The following is a 12,358-nucleotide window of genomic DNA, read 5'->3' as shown; positions in this document are numbered from 1 at the left end:
GTATGACGGCCGCACATGGCGGGGACATGTATGACGGCCGCACATGGCGGGGACATGTATGACGGCCGCACATGGCGGGGACATGTATGACGGCCGCACATGGCGGGGACATGTATGACGGCCGCACATAGCGGTGACATGTATGACGGCCGCACATAGCGTGGACATGTATGACGGCCGCACATAGCGAGTACATGTATGACAGCCGCACACAGCAGGAACATGTATGACGGCCACACAGAGCAGTGACATGTATGACAGCCGTACATAGCGGGGACATGTATGACGGCCGCACGGGACATGTATGACGGCCGCACATAGCGGGGACATGTATGACGGCCGCACATAGCGGGGACATGTATGACGGCCTCACATAGCGGGGACATGTATGACGGCCGCACATAGCGGGGACATGTATGACGGCCGCACATAGCAGTCGGCCGCACATGGCGGGGACATGTATGACGGCCGCACACGGCGGGGACATGTATAACGGCCGCACACTGCGGGGACATGTATGACGGCCGCACATAGCGGGGACATGTATGACGGCCGCACACAGCCGGGACATGTATGACGGCCGCACACAGCATGGACATGTATGACGGCCGCACATGGCGGGGACATGTATGACGGCCGCACATGGCTGTGACATGTATGACGGCCGCACATAGCGGGGACATGTATGACGGCCGCACGGGACATGTATGACGGCCGCACGGGACATGTATGACGGCCGCACGGGACATGTATGACGGCCGCACATAGCGGGGACATGTATGACGGCCGCACATAGCGGGGACATGTATGACGGCCGCACATAGCGGGGACATGTATGACGGCCGCACATAGCGGGGACATGTATGACGGCCGCACACAGCGGGGACATGTATGAAGGCCGCACACAGCGGGGACATGTATGACGGCCGCACACAGCGGGGACATGTATGACGGCCGCACACAGCGGGGACATGTATGACGGCCGCACACGGCCGGGACATGTATGACGGCCGCACACGGCCGGGACATGTATGACGGCCGCACACGGCGGGGACATGTATGACGGCCGCACATGGCGGGGACATGTATGACGGCCGCACATGGCGGGGACATGTATGACGGCCGCACATGGCGGGGACAAGTATGACGGCCGCACATAGCGGGGACATGTATGACGGCCGCACATAGCGGGGACATGTATGACGGCCGCACATAGCGGGGACATGTATGACGGCCGCACATAGCGGGGACATGTATGACAGCCGCACATAGCGGGGACATGTACAGTATGACAGCCGCACATAGCGGGGACATGTATGACGGTCGCACATAGCGGGGACATGTATGACGGCCGCACATAGCGGGGACATATATGACAGCAGCACACGGCGGGGACATGTATGACGGCCGCACATAGCGGGGAAATGTATGACGGCCGCACATGGCGGGGACATGTATGACAGCTGCACATGGCGGGGACGTGTATAAACACAAAGAAATTTATCGTCCTATAGTAAGACTCTCCATGTTGCACACAGCAGCCAATCACAGATCAGCTTTCAGTTCTCCTTTTGCTGTGGTAAAATGAAAGCTGAGCAGTGAGTAGAACCCTAGTACAAGACAGCTTAGCTGGCATCAGTACTTCTATTCCTGTACTGTCCTGCCAGCACCTCTTGCTTCTGTATACCATCTGAGAGAGGGGTAGTTAGGGGCATGACAGGCACACCTTTTATTCTTGAAGGGTGACATTCAACTGTGTGTGCATATTAAGGCTAGGTTCACACTACGTATATTTCAGTCAGTATTGCAACCAAAACCAGGAGTGGATTGAAAACACAGAAAGGCTCTGTTCACACAATGTTGTAATTGAGTGGATGGCCGCCATTTAATGGCAAATATTTGCTGTTATTTTAAAACAACGGCTGTTGTATTGAAATAATGGCAGTTATTTACCGTTATATGGCGGCCATCCACTCAATTACAACATTGTGTGAACAGAGCCTTTCTGTGTTTTTAATCCACTCCTGGTTTTGGTGGCAATATGAGGACCACAATACTGACTGAAATATACGTAGTGTGAACCCAGCCTAAAGACGCACAAACAGTGATAAGCATGCTGCATCTGACAGAACAGAGGTTCAGTGGCTGCCTGTCCTGTTGCTTTAGCCGGCTTTTCTAACACAGGCTAATAAATCTCCTTAGTGTGTTTTGAGACACTTTGGACAAAACAGTAACATCAGGTACATCCTTTTTTTTTTCACCTTAGCTGCTTGGCGTCGGCATAGAGACCCCGCGGTTCCCACGCTCAGCGACTGTTTTCCCAAGCACTAGCTCAGAGCAAAGGGGGCCTTACCATTGATTGTAATGGAGCTGCGTCACAGACAGGAGGGGATATCTTCACATTGGGAGGCGTCAGGCCCGTCCCCAGTGCTCCAAACCTGGCCAGTGCTTCGGAAAAGAAAGAAATGTACCTGATGGTACGATCGCTTTAAACTGTGTATATAAGCATGTAACATTAATACTGTATATATGAGACCATGGCCCAGATGTACTAGTATGTCTGCAACAGAAATCTATCCAAGAAGTGGCACGCGTTACTGCTTTGTTTTGTACAGAGTGTCTCAAAAAAACTTAAAGTACATAATCTTCATAAGCGACAGATTTATCAGCCTGTTAGAAGAAGCGACAGGACAGGAAGCTGCTGAACCTCTGTTCTGTCAGACGCAGCATACTTTCAAATGTTTGTGCGTCTTAAAGGTGCACACACAGTTAAACGTCAGGCACCATGGATATAGGTGTGCTTTTACCTTATGCCCCTGGCTACCCCTCTCTCAGATGGGGCTAAGGTAAAAAAAAAAAAAAAAAAAAAAAAAAAAAAGGTAATATACCTGATGGTACTTTTGCTTTGAAGGGGTTGTCCAGCAAAAATCTTTTTCTTTTCAACTGGTGCCAGAAAGTTATATAGATTTGTAAATGACTTCTATTAAAAATCTAAAGTCTTCCCATACTTATTAGCTACTAAATGTCATGCAGGGAATGTTTTATTTTCAGTCTGACACAGTGCTCTCTGCCGAGACAGGAACTGTCCAGAGCAGGAGAGGTTTTCTATGGGGATTCATAGAAAACGAGACAGAATTCCTGTCTCAGCCAGAGATGTCAGCAGAGAGCACTGTGTCAGACAGAAAATAAAACATTTCCTGCATGACATACAGCAGCTAATAAGTGTGGGGAGACTTGAGATTTTTTAATAGAAGTAAATTACAAATCTATATACTGTAACTTTTTAAAATCAGTTGATTTGAAAGAAAAAGTTTTTCGCTGGACAACCCCTTTAAAGTGTTTGCCTTTTTGTGCACTCCTTGATTTTGTTCCAATGGTGCTTAGGAGGCTTTTCTATGCCTTTGTTGTCTTGTGGGGGTTGTTTAAGGTTCATGACGCTGTCCTCAAGGAGAATTATTATCCCTTTGGTTCCACATCAATAGGCTTATGAATAGTCAGCCAGCACCCTGCTCGGAACTGAGGAGGGCAGTTACCCTGAAACAGCTGTCTACAGATGGGTATTTTTTCCTACAGATGCGGATATTTTTGGCTTGACATACATCTCTAGTAGAGATGAGCGAACTGGGTTCGGGTTCGAGTCCATCCAAACCTGAACGATCGGCATTTGATTAGTGGCGACTGCTGAACTTGGATAAAGCTCTAAGGTTGTCTGGAAAACATGGATACAGCCAATGACTATATCCATGTTTTCCACATAGCCTTAGGGCTTTATCCAACTTCAGCAGCCACCGCTAATCAAATGCCGAAAGTTCGGGTTCGGATGGACTCGAGCATGCTCAAGGTTCGCTCATCTCTAATCCCTAGTCATGTTCTAAGACTCCTAGTTGGAATGAAGCACTGACTTGAAGGTAAAGTTTACTATGTATGGGAGAGCTATTTTGCATGTAGCGCTGCCATATCAGAGAAGCCTTAATTAAAGACAGTAGTAGTAAGGGCAATACTAGTGTCTAGAGATAAGCGAACCTTGAGCATGCTCGAGTCGATCCGAACCGAACTTTCGGCATTTGATTGGCGGTGGCTGCTGAAGTTGGATAAAGCCCTAAGGCTATGTGGACAATATGTATATAATCATTGGCTGTATCCATGTTTTCCAGATAACCTTAGAGCTTTATCCAAGTTTAGCAGCCCCCGCTAATGAAATACTGAACGTTCGGGTTCGGATCGACTCGAACCCGGTTCGCTCATCTCTACTAGTGTCATATCTGGATGTACCTTTCCCCTCTAATGAGAGACTTTTATACCACTCCAGATAGAAACTCAAACTGGTGGCATCTAACCACAACAGGGCTTTTTCAGAAAACATTACCTCAGTTCTCTAAGTCCAATCACTGCACTTACCACAGACTGTCAGCCTGTTCTTAATGTTTTTCTTGGAGAGAAGTGGCCTCTTTTCTTCTCTTCTTTACACCACACCGGCACTTTCCTTGCAATGTGTGCAGATGCACTAAGGGGTGTGTGAAGATTTAAAGGGGTACTCCAGCAATTTTTTTTCTTTCAAATCAGCTGGTGTCAGAAAGTTATACAGATTTGCAATTTACTTCTATTTAAAAATCTCAAGTCTTCCAGTACTTATCAGCTGCTGTATGTCCTGCAGGAAGTGGTGTATTCTTTCCATTCAGACACAGTGATCTCTGCTACCACTTCTGTCCATGTTGGGAACTGTCAAGAGCAGTAGAGGTTTTCTATGGGGAGTTGCTTCTGCTCTGGGCAGTTCTTGAGATTTTTAAATAGAAGTAATTTAAAGTTCTACTTTAAACACTTGCAAAGCTCACAGCATCATAATGAATTGTGATTCTGCATTTTGGTTCCTAGCACATCTTCCGTGCATGGACTGTAACCACAGATTGTGTGAATGCCCCCTTACACCTGTCTGCAGCCATTCCTGAGGAAGCTTTGCACTGGTGTTGAATAGAGATGAGCGAACCTGCCGAGGCTGTATCCCAGTTTTCCAGGCGGTCCTCCAGCTTTATCCACCCTCTCCACAGAGCGGGCAGACAGTGGCAGTCAGAAGCCGAGAGTTCAGGTTCATACGAACCCGAACCTCGGCCGGTTTTCTCATCTCTAATGTTGAACTGATCCCATAGCTGAATTCTTTTTTAGGAGTTAGTCCTCGACTTGGGTGCCCTGAACCCATCTTCTTTACATCAGTTGAATTTCTAATTCTAATTTCTATTGAATGATCTAATATGTGGTTGATTTAGGGCAATCTTACAAGTAGCAATGTCCTTCACTAAAGATTTTTTGATGGAAGAAAAAAACTTCTTCTTCTCTGAACTGTCCAGAGAAGAAGAGGTTTTCGATGGGGATTTAAAGAAAACCGAGACAGAGTTCCTGTCTCAGCCAACAAAACACAGTTATCACTGAACTTAAGGAGAACAGTGGAAAAAAAACTCCAATGAAGTACTCAATCAAAAGTCTCCACTAATGCCCCCCAAAATTTAAATATGCAAAACAAGAGTCTCGGTTGCGAGTCTCAAAACACGGGATAACCAGATATCTCTAGCCTGTTACCACGGGGTGCCTCCATGATGGGGAGAGCACCACACCACCCTGATAAATAGCCCCTAAAGTCCCACTCAGTTGCGAGTATTGGAACATAAATAGGGAAACACCGGGTGGCCTATTTTTGTCAAGGTCTAACTCAAGGTGCGAGTATTGCGATCATGACAAGGGCTTGCCAAGGCAGGCTTCCATCCACAGAGTTCCTGTCTCGGCCAGAGATGTCAGCAGAGACCATTGTGTAAGACTGAAAATAAAACAACATTTCCTGCATGACCTAAAGCAGCTAATAAGTATGGGAAGACTGGAGATTTTTTAATAGAAGTAAGTTACAAATCTATATAACTTTCTGACAACAGTTGATTTGAAAGAAAAAGTGTTTCGCTGAACAACCCCTTTAATGAGCATGGGGAGCATGGACCACAGTTTGACAGGATGTATAACGTTGATTTAACAAAGAAAATTTAAAAACAAAAAATTTACAGTGTCTGGTACACTTTCTTAGGGCATTGAGGGACAATTTTTGCCTCCTCAAACGGGGGCTCTCTATGCTCTGTGCAGACGTAAATAATGCACACATAGGCCTTATTCACACGCCCACAAATTTTGTCCCATGGTTTTCTATGCAACTATTCACACATCCACAATTTTTATAGATTTGCAAATTGGCTGCAAAAAAATAGGACATTTCATAGTGCAAACACATAATTGCGGAACGAAACACTGCCTATAATGTAGTGGTGTGTGAATTGCATTTGAATATAGCCTGGAGCTGGAGCATATCTATTGGATGTGTCATAGAATGGCTCATTTATGACCAATGGAACCACCGTTGTTCTACTTGTTCCCATTTAAGAGTTGGCTGCTCATGTGAGTGATTTTTTGGCTTTGGAGATTTCTTCTGCATACCATCACTCTCCATTGAAGGCTATGAAAGTTACAGAAACAGCTGAATAAGCTTTCTTCTTTGTTACTGCATCTCACAGTGGTAACAGACGGTTTAGCAAAGTTATGGCATAATAATATGGATTGCCTAAACATTTGTTCATAGTAAAAGCCTTAATTACCTTCATAAGCATTTATGGTAAACTTATATTGCTGCTTGAATGACTAACTGTAATCTCCAGTGTTTAAAGAATCTGTCAGCTGTAATTCAGGTTCCCAACTGCTGAAATTCTTAGATAGCCATTAGGTCAAGGAGAAACATGGTACCTTTCATATATCTGTCTGTACTGTACATCCAGAATGTAGAAAACAGCTGTTATTCTGCAGTGCAATGAGGCTGAGAGGCTTTCCCTAACTCACAAACTGCTCAGGGTTTGTAACACTTCCTTGCTCCCCCTCCCATCCCTGAACCTGCTAGGGACTTAGCTTCTATCTGACGGACATCAAGAAGGGATTAGGATGGGAAGTGTGTGTGTGTGTGTGTATGAATATTTGAAAGGTGCCATTTTCCTTCTTGGGCTATCAGCTTTCTAAGAGTCTTACACAGCCACAGATGAGCATCTATTAGGGTGGGTTCATACTGAGGAATTGTCGTGGATAATGTCAGCGGAATTCCGCTGTTTGTCACGCGCGCGGACAGACAGCAGAATTCCGTGAACATTATCCGCGACAATTCCTCAGTATGAACCCACCCTTAGTGAGATTAAAGGCCTTAAAGGGGTTATCCAGTGCTACAAAACATGGCCACTTTCCTCTTACTGTTGTCCCCAGTTTGGGTGGGGTTAGGGGGAAAAGTGGCCATGTTTTTGTAGCGCTGGATAACCCCTTTAACAGTGTCAGCTGTTTAGAACCTAAATTGCACCTGGCAGATTCCCTTTAATGGAGAGGGTCAAATGCAAGCATGGCCACCTCTCTGTTAAACTCCATTGAGAGTGCCCTGAATTTGCAGTTGGTCATGTGACCCCTCTTCTCCCAAGAGGTGGGAGTCCCAAAGATGGGACCCAAACTCACAGTATCATTCATAGCATAGGCTGTGAATAAGATAATAACCTTTCTACAATGGTTACTTTTATTTAAAATGATACATCAGAGAATCTAATAGTTTCTTTAGCTTTTGCATGTATGATACAGTAGAGATAAATGATCTTTTATGGAGAAAACCAACACCATACAGTGCTTGCAGTGTAAGGGCTAGCAATGAATTGTCGCAGTCTGGTGAATTCAGGTCAGACTTTTATTGTCATGGTGATTGTGTGCAGTCAGAGTTCTTTTTATTCTAGAACACGATGTTCTGTATAGAGCAATGCGTGAGTCCATAGGCTTCCAGCAACTTGATGCACTGCTATTAGCAGAGTTCATCAATGAGATGAGACTTATTGTCTCTTACACTCTGCTGACCATTTTGTTTGCTTTAGATAGAAATACTAATCATCACATTACTTGGTGTCTGCACACTACATTACCATCACACATGCTGTGACATAGGAACTTGATTCAGTTAAATCCAGTAAGAAACATTCACCATTTCCAATTATATATTATTTTTCCTATTGAAATACAATTCAAAATTATCAAAAGGCATTTTCAGATGTTTAATTCAACCTACAAATTAACCCACATTAAATTTTTTATTATTTTTTACATTTTACAAATTTTTTTGGGGGGGAAAAAGAAAAATTTCAACAAACATGCAGGTCTACAAATTAACAGTGCTCTCAAAACATACAGAAAATCGTCAGGTTTATGGCACTGACCTTTCATTCAAGAATTACAGTCTAGAGTATCTATGTACATCCATTAACCAGAATATAAAAAAAAAAAAAAAGCATGGAGGAGTTGTTGGGATGAATGAAACTATGTGTGAATGTAATGGTTATATCTGTAAAGTGTTTACAATGTGAATACGAAAGGATATGTTTATTGACGAAAACATTAGAAAGTTTTGAAAAGCTCTAGTACCCTGCTGGGCCGCCTCAATACAAGATGAGATATGGTTAGGCATGGAGGCCCACAGGTTCCATATAGCATCCTGTGGCACATCTGCCCACAGATGTTGCAGCTGGGACTGTAGATCCTGCACATAGGTTGCTGAAGCCGGCATCCCAGCTGGTGCCATAAATGCTAAATTGACTACAAATGTAGTGACCGGCAGGCCAAGAAAATGTAATCTGGTGGTGACATTCCTGGCAAATCCTTGCTGGTTGTGGGTATTCATTATTCGGGGGGGGGGGGGGGGGGGGGAATTGAGGTGGAAGACCTACCATGAGATGCTACACGTGGCCCTGGACATATCGCTGAGATGTTAGTGTCCCTCATATCACTAATAAGAATGATGGGTTGTTTTATGCGATGGCTTCCCAGATTTTTTTTAAAAAAGCAGCGGTTGGGACCATTTGTCCCTCTACAGCAAAGACAGAAATACAGTATTTGCTGCAAGACCTCACAGTCATCTGATCCCAAACAGAACCTGTATATCGGTCGCTAAAGAAAATACAATTCTAGTCTATAGCAGTCTAGGTTTCTCATTTACAATACCACTACAAATTAAGGTAATAGTGGCGGTCAGTGTCAGGACTGTAGGAGGCGCGTGTCACGGAGGGAAAGGCTTTCATTGCACAACGGCCCTAATTAGCATATCGGATTACAGTCAAATACAACAAGAACCAGGTGGCAGATTCAAAAAAGCTTTACACCAGCCGACATGGTGGTATATAAATGTTATTACTGGTCATTTGCTTTAATTCAAATAATTATTCTATATGAAGACATACCAAGCATGAAAAATATTGAGAAAACTATCAATATTTTAACTATGTGCATTAATATATTTATTATTCTATAAGCACACCTATGAAACATGTGACTTTTAATACATGTTGCACCCAGAAGGTAAGGGCAAGTGTGTAGATTTAAAACCCCCATAATTTACTATTCAAGTGTCAAGTAGTAACATATGTGTAATATTTGGCATGCAGAATGTATTTGAAGTGGTGGAGCAGGATAAAGTTTCACTTCATCAGAGATGAGTATAAACTAAGCACTTTGTTAGCTCGGCAGTCAGCTTATCAGCCGGCTGCCTTTAAATTCCGCTTGTCTGAAAAAGCGGGATACAGTCATAGGACAATTCTTCCAGTTTCCCTGGCACCCAGAGAGGAGCAGCATGGAGTTCAATGGCAGCCAGCTGACAAGCTAATGAAGCGCTCAGCTTATACTGTAAATTCTCTAGTTCTCAGTAATGCAGAAAAAGGTGCAAGTTTACAATATGCCAAGTGTCTACTTTCAGAAAACATTTGAATAAATTAGTTTTGTAAAAAGTTGTAAAATTTGAAAATGATCTAGCAGTGAAAGTCTGGAGTCAGTCAAAATGCAGTTTATACAGCTTTCTTTTTAGATTTCTTAGTTTAAAAAGTTGGCCAGGAGCAATTAATGGTTGCCACTTCATAAAAATGTGTCAGTAAACAGTCACCTAATTTCTTTTACCAGTTAAGACAGATACTAAAACAAACCCTTTTCCCAAAAAGTTTTATTATAAGTTTTATTAATTTTTTTTGTACATAAGTATATAGGCAGACATCTTGCCCATGCTGAAGCTTTACTTTGGTAACAGCAGTTCAGTGATCTGCTTTACAGATTGACATCTAATAGGGAGTGTCCTAGGCATGCTCTATGACCTGAGGTCACTGGGGAAGTAGCAAAGAGAGGTAAACTGTGACCATCACTTGTTGTCAATGACGGATCCTGTTTATTAGCTTCCAGCTTTATAATAGAGGTGTTACCTTTAGTTACAATCCTGCCTGTGGTGGTGACTGCTGATCAGCACAGAAACACATTTTTCTGTGCTATTAGTACCATGTTTATGTACTACATGTACTGCATACACAGAAAAGTTTGGCACAGCTAAGCATTCCTTCGTTCTCAATGAAGAAGAGAGGGTTATCTCTCCCAGAACAAAGGGGTCAGGCAGTGATTTTCCATTATGCCCAACCCCTACCACCACCTCCATCATCAGAACACAAGAACAAGGGGGCACAATCAGATACAATGCAAGAAAATATTACTTTACTGGAAAAGTAGTATATGCTTTGAACAAACTTCCAGCAGATGTGGTAGGTAAATCTACAATGACTGTAAACCTGCCTGCGATAAAAAAGGAAATACTAAATGATCCACATGGTCTTTTTCTGCCAGCAATCTTCTATTTTTTTTTTCTGTCAGTGCACAGTCAGGAGAGACCCATACACTATATACTGACAAAGTATAACGTGTATGGGAATTTTTAAATCTATACTGTACCCCCGGGTGTTCCAATTGGTCAGGGACAGGTGTCGCTCCTGTTGCTGACACACTTAAACGCTGTAATTGCTTAAGATTGCTGCTCTTAAGGGGTTAGGGCCCAAGCCTTCTCCACACCATCTTAACTACCCCATGACAAAAAACAAATCATTGGTTGTTAAGGGGTTAAAACAAGCATCAGCCAGCCAATCACTGCCCACAGCAGTGTCCTGTCTTGGCTGAGGTGGCAGGTCCTGCTTAAAAGGAAAGCATGAGGGAAGACTGGGGGACTTTCTTCTTTTTAGACATACCACCACATTCCAACCCCAACCTTTCAGCAGCAAAGTCATTTTTAAAGAGGGGACAGAACACCTCTTTCAAATAATGTATTGCACAAATTAGTTTTTACTTATTAGATCTAGATAATTTTTTTTGTAGTACATTATGTGGGCTGTTTTTAACAGCATTTAATGATATGCTTTACAGGACCCCTAATGAGCATAGACACAATGAACATCTTTCCACCCTATTTCTTGTATAAGACACATTTGTAAACATACTTTGTGACATCATTCCACAGAAGAGGGGGCCTAGTCGCTATTATTTTTGATATCAAGAGGTGTCACCTATTGCTGTAATGCTGTACAGATCACTTTTCAGCAGCCCCCTACTTATCAGACAGAACATTACCATTAAACATTACCAAACACATAAAAACTTCTTGATTTAAACAATAAGTAATTTTTTGACAACACATTCCCCTTTAAGGCTTACAATACAATGCCCACACAATAAATTTACACTCCGATTTTCAAGCTACTATTCAATGTAAGAATGCTGCACATGTAAAACATGGATTGTATTATGCAGTGTTTCTACCTAAACAAAGAAATGCAAGCAAAAGCACAACAAAAATACGGTGTGTTAGTCCAGAATAATAGTTCATAAATTTTACATAAAAGCAAGATTGCATTTTAGAATTCTTTATATTAGGCGTAGCCCAACAAACAGCAGTAGTGTTCTATTCTCACAGAAACTTAGAAAGGGATTGTGAAAAAATAAAGTTTAATTTTAGTTGTATATTTCACATAACATCTTGGATTAAAATGATAGGACAGATGTAAAATATCTGCTTATCTTCTGGCAATTTGCCAGCAAAAATTAAAATAAAGAAAAACTCTTTGCTAACAAACCAAAGTGACTAAAATAATAGTAACAGAAGCACATTTACAATGCTCTACCCATCTTGGAAAAACACAAAACAATACAAGTAAAAAACAATGGTATGCTTGTACACCAAAGTAAGTGTGTGTATGTCCACAGATAGGTAAACATACAGTAAGTCTTAAATGTCAGTCATCATCTCTTCCATAGTCAATAGGCTGCAACTCATGAGCTATACTCTTTGCCAGCTCCATCGTACCAGCTGCTACCACACGACATGACATAAGGTCCAGAGGTCCACCTAGAGAAACACAATGTCATCAGCAAATTGTATATTTCAACCTATTTGCTGTTAATTTGTAAGTGAAATTTGCAGAACACACCAAAAAAATAAATTAATAAATAATAATAATTCTGG

At 42.7% G+C, this 12,358-nt stretch overlaps 1 protein-coding gene across 2 annotated transcripts in view; it reads right to left on the bottom strand.

Moving 5' to 3' along the window:
• Window positions 1-7,766: 7,766 nt before the first annotated feature.
• Window positions 7,767-12,358, bottom strand: part of IMPA2 (inositol monophosphatase 2) — a 52,466-nt gene continuing 47,874 nt past the window's right edge. The window contains exon 8 of one of the 2 annotated variants that reach the window (XM_069957795.1): window positions 7,767-12,241. In XM_069957795.1, the coding sequence (XP_069813896.1) occupies window positions 12,129-12,241 (113 nt within the window). In that variant the 3' untranslated portion in view covers window positions 7,767-12,128. The remainder of the gene's footprint in view (window positions 12,242-12,358) is intronic. The other variant, XR_011361659.1, reaches the window with a different exon arrangement.

This window comes from Dendropsophus ebraccatus, chromosome 2, assembly GCF_027789765.1.
Source record: "Dendropsophus ebraccatus isolate aDenEbr1 chromosome 2, aDenEbr1.pat, whole genome shotgun sequence".
NCBI classification, from domain to species: Eukaryota; Metazoa; Chordata; class Amphibia; order Anura; family Hylidae; genus Dendropsophus; species Dendropsophus ebraccatus.
The sequence above is the reverse complement of the archived record's forward strand: the minus strand, read 5'-3'. Positions and strand labels throughout refer to the sequence as shown.